This window comes from Triticum dicoccoides, chromosome 2A (genome assembly GCF_002162155.2).
Source record: "Triticum dicoccoides isolate Atlit2015 ecotype Zavitan chromosome 2A, WEW_v2.0, whole genome shotgun sequence".
Taxonomy (NCBI): Eukaryota; Viridiplantae; Streptophyta; class Magnoliopsida; order Poales; family Poaceae; genus Triticum; species Triticum dicoccoides.
In genome coordinates this window covers 572515205-572523595 of record NC_041382.1, presented here as the reverse complement: position 1 = coordinate 572523595, position 8391 = coordinate 572515205, and the positions used below count along the sequence as shown (strand labels likewise).

Genomic DNA, 8391 nt, shown 5'->3' with positions numbered 1-8391 from the left:
CGGTCAAACCGTAATGACAACATACGTTATTCCCTTTGTCATCGGTATGTTACTTGCCCGAGATTCGATCGTCGGTATCTTCATACCTAGTTCAATATCGTTACCGGCAAGTCTCTTTACTTGTTCCGTAATACATCATCCTGCAACTAACTCATTAGTCACATTGCTTGCAAGGCTTAGTATGATGTGCATTACCGAGAGGGCCCAGAGATACCTCTCCGATACTCGGAGTGACAAATCCTAATCTCGATCTATACCAACCCAACAAACACGTTCGGAGATACCTGTAGAGCATCTTTATAATCTCCCATTTACGTTGTGACGTTTGATAGCACACAAGGTATTCCTCCGGTATCCGGGAGTTGCATAATCTCATAGTCAAAGGAATATGTATATGCCATGAAGAAAGCAATAGCAATAGAACTTAACGATCATTACGCTAAGCTAACGGATGGGTCTTGTCCGTCACATCATTCTCCTAATGATGTGATCCCGTTCATCAAATGACAACACATGTATATGGTTAGGAAACTTAACCATCTTTGATTAATGAGCTAGTCTAGTAGAGGCTTACTAGGGACACTGTGTTTTGTCTATGTATCCACACATGTATCAAGTTTTCGGTTAATACAATTCTAGCATGAATAATAAACATTTATCGTGATATAAGGAAATATAAATAACAACTTTATTATTGCCTCTAGGGCATATTTCCTTCAACTAAGTCTCCAAAATTGCGCTATTTGCTTTCTTTTATTTAATTTTTACTTTTTATTACTTTGCATATAACTATCAGTTTTAGTCTTGTGGCTGGAAAGAACAAGGGGAGTGACGACCCCCTTGCCTTTGTTGGGTGCATTTTGTTTGTGTGCAGGTGCTGCTAAAGGTTCGTATGTTGCCTCCTACCGGTTCGATAAACCTTGGTTCTTAACCGAGGGAAATACTATCTTCGGGGAAATCTGACAACTCTATCGTGACTAGTAGTAATCTAGACCTCCGGAGTCATGGAGCTTTCCAAGCTTAAAAAGGTTATTTCATGGCACCTGAAAGTATGAATCCTCTGGATGTGATAAGCCTAGAGGATTGAAAATATTCCTTTCCCGTTAGGATGCCATGTGATAGTCTTCAAATGCTTGGTAGTGAAGCACAATTGTAAGATTCTTTGAGCATCCACTGGATTGAATATTTGCCGGATTAGCTCTTCATCCCACAACCTGGACGTAGGTTCAATGATATCATTAACTTTGTTAAAAATATGTATGTTATAATCTTCCTATCTGGGCTCGAAGGGATCTAGGGCTCGTTCCATATATTAACTTCACCACCATAACTAATTCGCCAGATATGTTCATGCTTAAAAACACCCAACCCTTTTCATTATGCTCTACCATGTAAATGATGAGCCACTCTTGACGCTAGCTTGCAATAAGCCTTCATTTTGGGATAGTATTTTGCTTTCACCACTTGAGCACAAAGAGATTCTGGGTTTGTAATTAACCTCCAACATTGCTTAGACAACAATGCAAGATTAAAAGAGTAAAGATCCATGTCTCCCATACCTCCTTCACTTTTAAGATAGCAAAGTTTCCACCATGAATACCGATGCATCTTTTTATGCTGCTCATCACCTCCCCTCTCACCAAAACTAGGCAATTATATCAGTAATCTCTTTAGAAATTCCCTTGGACAGACAAAGCACTGACATAGCAAACGCTAGTTTAGCTTGGGCCACAATTCGTTACCTCCACTAGACAACGGTTTTCCCATCCATCATTGAATTCTATGTTTTTATTATCTCAAATAAAGTGCCTGAAACAATCACCCATGTCTACACCCACCATGGCAGGCAACCCAAGATACTTGTTAGAAAGAGCTTCACCATCAATATGCAAAATTTGACAAATCTCAGATCATGCAGTACCAGAAGTGTTAGCACTAAAAAAAACTAGATTTTGCCAAGCTAACCAACTGGCCCGAATTCTGAATGTAGGTATCTATAACTTTCTGTAAGGAAGTTACATTTAATACATCTGCACTCATGAGAATCAAGAAATTATCAGTAATGCATAGATTGTTTTTCTATCTTTTTTTTTTCTTTTCTTGAGCGAATGCACACTCTCTCATTGTGTTTTTTTTTTCAAAAAAAAGGCAATCCCTCTCATTGTGGTGACAACAACTTGGATCGCAACATATTGAGGCTCGGAAGCCGGAACAGAAATAAGGCCGAGCAAGCCCACCATATGGCGAGCTGGGCTGTATCGAGAGTGAGTGGCCCGGTCGCCGCCTTGACCCGAACAACGGCGTCGAGCTGTGAGATCCGGCAGGTGTGGGAAACCCGTTAGGACGGGCAGGGAGACACGCGGCCCTCATTCGCGGCGCCCGGACCAGCTCGCCAATCTGGAAGAACCCCAGGGGCTTGTCCGAAAGATGCCCACCCGACAATGGAGCATAAAATTCCCCAACCTCGCAATCGCCTCCATTCCGGCAGATGAAACCCTAGGACCCGATGGCCTAGCCACCATTCCCACACACAGCCCGCCCGCCGCCGCCGCCATGCCGCCGTTCCGGCGCTGGGCGGATCTGCCGGCGGACCTCCTCTGCCGCATCGGCGACAGCCTCGACCTCAAGTGCTACGCCAGCGCGCGGGGCGCCTGCACGGCCTGGCGATGCGCGCTCTCGCCGCCCTCCCCGTCGCTCCTCGTCGTCCTCGACGACGCCAGGTGCTGCCCCTCCGCCGCGTCGCTCCCCACCCACCGCTCCTTCGAGCTCAAGAACATCCTCTCGGGGGGCCGATGCGTCGGCTCCAGCAACGGCTGGCTCGCCCTCTCCGTCTGCCTCTACGGCGGCCAGAGCATGTTCAGCCTCTTCAACCCCATCACCGCCACGGAGATCCTTCTGCCGCCGCTGATCTACGAGAGCCGCTGGGTCTCCAAGCTTGTCTTCGCGCCCAACCCCGCCAGGGACGACTTCGCCGCCGCCGCCATCTGCGACATCGACAGGCTCGCCTACGTCACCGCGGGGGCCAGGAGGTGGGCCATCCTCGATCCCGTCCGCCTCTCCAGCGGAGATCAGCTCGCCGACGTCGTCTACCATGAAAAAGGTAGGGTCTACTGCCTCACCCGCTATGGCGATGTCCACGTGCTCCGCCTGCCGGAGCGCCGCCGCAGGAAGCCTATCGTCGTCGAGGATCCGGCTGGCCCATCAGAGCCAGAGATGCCTTTAGGACGTCCCGCACTCAGTCTTCAGGGAAGAAGACAGCGCAACTTGCGTATGCTCTGCTATGAACATCGTAGATGGAGAGAGCAGCAGCTCCCAATTGCCACAATGAAGGCTACCTTCTGCCAAGATGTGTTTATGCCTCTTAGGAGAGTTCCTCCTGGATCTGTCGGACCGGACCTAAATGCACCGGCCACAGTCGAGCCCATGTTGTCTGAGTGCAACCTACCGTTCGATCCTGCTACCTGTTTTGCCGCGCCATACAACACGGTGTCCATTTTTACTAGTGCCAAGAACCTGGTGTTCTGTGACGGTAACCTGTACCAGATCTGGAGAAATGCAAGCTGCACGGTCACTTTGCAGCTGCCAGGAGGCGGTCACTGCCGTGTAGCCGAGAATGAAATAGTTGTTCTGAGGTATTATCCCCGGCGCCAACCATGCTGGGATGCCGTGACAGACTTGGGAGGCTACTCGGTGTTTGTTGGGAGGAACAATGCCGTGTCGATGTATGCTGAAGATGTTCCAGGACTGAAGGGTAATTGTGTGTACTGGATCGGCGGGAGGGGCAGGGATCAGGGCATGGTCTTTGACATGGGGATTGGGAGGTCTACACTTTGCCTTCCCGTTGCTGGTGCTGGTGTCGTTCCGGGGCCTCCACAAAGCACAATCTGTTGGTACTTTCTCAGCGACATAGTGAATAACTGCAACATAAGTGCAGGAAGAAAAGTTTATCAGACCCGGGCAAGGGTCCGGGCTGAACGCGAGCAAGATTTGGAGGATTGATGCGTCGCCAAGCAGATTGGGGACATAGTGAGCACCACCGGCCACATCTGTGGAAGTTATGTTTATCATGCCTGAGCAAGAGCCTCTCATATGGAGAGGCACTGAAGAGTTTATCATGCCTGAGCAAAGAGCCCCTCATATGGAGAGGCACTGAAGAACTGGCAGAGGGTAATTGCCTATTGTAGCCAATAGTTTGTTTTAATTCATCTGTTTCCTAAAATAATTTGCTTCAGTACTGTTGTTGGTTTGTACTCTAGTCCCTATCATCCTTGTGTGTTTATGTCCTGTAATGGAATAATCGATGTTTGTAAAACTTATGTTCATCATATTATGATGGAATAAGAGAAGAGGATTTTCAGATATTTGCAAGTTGGAATTGTTGTTTAATCGCTGTATGCATGACTTGTTCTTCTGAAGCTCGTTTTGTATACTTCAAAACTGCTCACTGACTTGTTCTACTGAAGCTCTTTTTGTGCTTGAAAGCTGCTGGCTGAATGAACAAGCGAATCACACAGGCGTCTTATTTCTATTTATTCTGTCAATGTCATGACAATCACACAAATATACACAACAGGCACGAAATACATAGTAACAGATGGTCTGAACTCAGAACATCACAAACTGAAGTGCTTCTCCAGCCAAAGATCACATAGCAACTTCAGAGTATGGTGGTGTCCGTGGATGAATGGTACAAACTACAGCGCCTGCAGCGACCTCACAACTGCATACATGTCCGGCCTCTGGTCAGGCTTCACCGACGTGCAGCGCACCGCGAGCTCCAGGGCAGCCTTCATGCCCTGTTGCTCCGTGCGGGGGATGCTGGGGTCGAGTATCTGCGATGCGCCGTCGATCAGGTTGATCCGCCTCCGCACCCAGCTAACAATGTCTGAGCAGTCCTTGGACGCCGGCTGCTCTGCTGGCCTTCCGGTGACCAGCTCCAGGAGGATGACCCCAAAGCTGTAGACGTCCATGAGGTTCGTTGGGCTCTTTGTGAAGTTTTGCTCTGGTTTCAGGAAAACAGAAGAGAACTTCAGTACAATTTTATGCAGCTATAAATCTACTCAATGGTAATAGTACCAACTCTACCTTCTTGATATGTATAATAAGGTTCATTTTTTACGAGAAGTATAAGGTGCAATTATCCAGTGAGGTTACTACTAAAACAAATTGGTAACAAGATGAACACATTGCAAATGCATAGGATAGGATAGGGTAACAGGCTCTTCAAAACCTGGTGTACTGATTCAACTACAGAAATGCATACCTGGCGCGATGTAGCACTTGTCATTGAAATCCGAATCCAAGGAAGATCGATACGCCTTCTCCCCCACGACACGATGAATTCCAAACCCGGCGACCCTGGGCTCAAATTCATCGGCAAGTAGCACATTGCTCGACTTCAGATCGCGATGCAGCAAGCGAGGAGTATAATCATGGTGAAGATATGCCAATCCTTGAGCCACTCCCAGTGCAACCTTCAGCCTGTCGTTCCATCCCACAGCGAACTTCGGCGCACAGATCATATCTTGTAAGCTTCCTTTCTGAAAGTATTCATATATGACGCTGACCTCTCCTTCCGCGTAACAGAAACCTGCAATCTTGGCAACATTCTTGTGCCTGATTTTCGCCAGCGCTTTCATCTCATTCTTCACTTCTCTGAATGTCAGCTTGCCCGAGCTGAACAGCCGCTTCACCGCGACTTTTTGCCCGTCTTGTAACACGATCAGATAGACCTTTCCAAATGCTCCTCTTCCGATCACATTCTTGTCGTGGAACGCGGCGAACAAGTCCTCTCCGGTGATCTTGATTGGGTGGAACAGCACCAGCTTCCATGGGGAGGAGGGCCTGTTGCCATGTATCCTCCTACAAGCTGCAAACACCCCTACGGCCAACAGCGCCAATCCTGTAACGAAGGAGGCCACCGTCGCAGCCAGTGCTAGTCCCTGATGCTTCCTCAATGGCGCATCGCAATCGCTCGGCAACCCGGGACCGCACAGGCCTGGGTTCCCTTCAAGAAACACGGCGGGAAGGCCGGAGAGCAGCTCCGGAGGCACGCGGCCGGAGAGCCGGTTGTACGAGACGTTTAGCAACGCAAGCTTCAGGTTCTCGAGCTCCGCCGGAATGGCGCCGGTGAGGCCATTGCTGGACAGGTCGATGTAGGTCAGCACCGGCAAGTCCCCGAGAGAGGCTGGTATCGTCCCGGTGAGGCCGTTGCTGGACAGGGACAGCGATACCAGCCTCTTGCAGTTGTTGAAGTCAGGGATCGAGCCGGAGATGGCGTTGTTGGAGATGTTGATGATGCTCATCGCCGGGGAGTCGCACAGGTTGTCCGGCAGGCTGCCGTTGAGCTCGTTCAGTGAGGCGGAGAAGCGGTACATGGTGCGGATCAGGCCGATGCTCTGGGGTATCGCACCGGAGAAGCTGTTGTTGTCGACCTGAACCTGCTCCAGCCGAGACACGCCGCCGGGGAACTCGGGCAGCCGGCCGGAGAAGCGGTTGTTCTCAGCGCGGATGACCTGCAAGTCCGGCAGCGACCAGAGGCCGGCGGGCAGCTCCCCGGTGAAGGCGTTGCCCTGCACCTCGAACCTCTGCAGCATGAGGCACTTGTCGACGCCGTTGGGGAACGGCCCAGAGAAGCCATTGCGCGACAAATCCAGAGACAGCAGCTTCTGAAACTTGAGGCCGAACCCCGGAGGAACGGCTCCGGTCAAGCTATTCATGGAGAGATCAAGAGCCTCCAGCTGCTCCAGCCCAAGGAAGGTCTCGGGTATCTCGCCGCTGAACCCTGACCCCTGCAGGAAGAGCCACCTGAGGCTGGCCATCCCGCCGAGCTCCGGCGGCAGCTGGGACTCCAAGAACTGGTTGCCGGACAGGTCGAGGTAGTGGAGGCTGGTGAGGTTGCGGAAGAGCGCCGGGTGGAGCACGCCGGAGAGGCGGTTGCCGCGCAGGTCGAGCACCTGGAGCGCCCGCAGCGCGGCGAGGCCCGGCGGCACGGTCCCCTCGATGTCGTTGCCGCTGAGGTCGAGCGACGTGAGCGAGGCGAGCGCGGCGAGCTGCTCCGGTAGCGGGCCCCAGAAGGCGCCGGAGCTGAGGTTGAGGGAGGCGAGCGAGGCGCAGCGCGAGAGCTGCAGCGGGACGGTCTGGTTGAAGGCGTTGGACGCGAGGCTGAGGCCGGCGAGGCCCGGGACGCGGCAGAGCGCGGTGGCGTCGATGTCGCCGGAGAGGCCGAGGCCCTGGAGCTGGAGCGAGACGGCGACGGAGGCGGAGGCGGACGAGGAGGAGGGGTCCGTGCAGGTGACGTGGGACCAGTTGCAGTAGGGCGTGGAGCGGGACCAGGTGGCGAGGGCGCCGGCGGGGTCGTGCAGGGAGGCCTTGAAGCTGAGCAGGAGGTCGTGTACCGGCTGCTCTGCTTCCGCCGCTGCCGCCGAATACGAGGAGATGGTCAGCGGCGACAGGAGGAGCAGGAGGAGAGGCAGGCAGGCGCCGCTGGCGGCTGCCATGGACGTGGAGGGAGCCGGGCGGCCGGCCGGCGAGGTGCGGTGCGGTGCAGGAATGAGTGAGTGAGTGTGCGACTGAGCGAGCTATAGTGCGTGCTGCTGCTGGTCAATGGCCGGCTGTTTTGTGGGGCAGAGCTGTTTTCACTGCGGTTGGACGGACTAGAGGAGCAGCACGTAGGCGCGGGATTGACATGTGCTTTCCACTAGGCTACTAGCATGTCAGCTGCGGGCTGTGCAGGGATTTGTTTCTTGGTAGGCTGAGTCAGGTTGGACGGGGCAACTTTTTCGCGTTATTCGGCGTGGAACTTTTGGACGGGGCACGGGCGCTTTTGGACTTTGGAGTGGCGCCCTTGTCCTTCCTGTTGGACGCGACGCGATGTGACGAGCGAGTTATCACGGGACGAGAGGAGCAGCGCAGGCACAGCACTGGTAGTTGCCGTCTAGGCAGGCAACCCACTCGAGTGATGCGGATAGATAGAAATGGACCCTGGAGTCTGATCTCACTCCTTCCCGGGATATTATTTGCCTAGGGCGAAAGTCAGGATTCGACTGGAGCATCACTCCGACCTGTGTAACTAACCACTCTAAGAATCATCTGCCTCCGTCATAGGCCAGGCAGATAGTGCGCGAGTGGTTACACCATTGTCAAACAAAGTTAACTTCAATCATGGCCCAAACGAAAGCTAACTTCAATTATTGGGCAGAAACAAGCAGGTAAAGGCAGTAAAAAATGTCTTGGTAATATAATCCTTAATGGTCAGCATCATGGAAATCCTACCAGCATAAGCCACAAGTCTAGCCCAAACAAAGGAGAGAATAATACTCAGCTGAAAGACAGTATGACAGCAGATATGTTTGTTGCCTTTCAGTAATACAACAGAAATGCTTGGACTCA

The 8391-nt window shown here is 52.1% G+C and overlaps 2 protein-coding genes across 2 annotated transcripts; one reads left to right on the top strand and one right to left on the bottom strand.

The window, feature by feature from the left end:
• Nucleotides 1–2446: 2446 nt before the first annotated feature.
• On the top strand, nt 2447–4368 carry LOC119355459. The gene has a single exon (XM_037622263.1). The coding sequence runs from the start codon at nt 2554–2556 to the stop codon at nt 3997–3999; it is 1446 nt and encodes a 481-aa protein (XP_037478160.1). The 5' UTR covers nt 2447–2553; the 3' UTR covers nt 4000–4368.
• Nucleotides 4369–4490: 122 nt separating this feature from the next.
• LOC119355458 (probably inactive leucine-rich repeat receptor-like protein kinase At5g06940) lies at nt 4491–7669 on the bottom strand. The gene is made up of 2 exons (XM_037622262.1): nt 5264–7669; nt 4491–5002 (listed from the first exon to the last, which is right to left on the bottom strand). The coding sequence occupies exons 1-2, from the start codon at nt 7497–7499 to the stop codon at nt 4695–4697; spliced, it is 2544 nt and encodes an 847-aa protein (XP_037478159.1). The 5' UTR covers nt 7500–7669; the 3' UTR covers nt 4491–4694.
• Nucleotides 7670–8391: the final 722 nt, after the last annotated feature.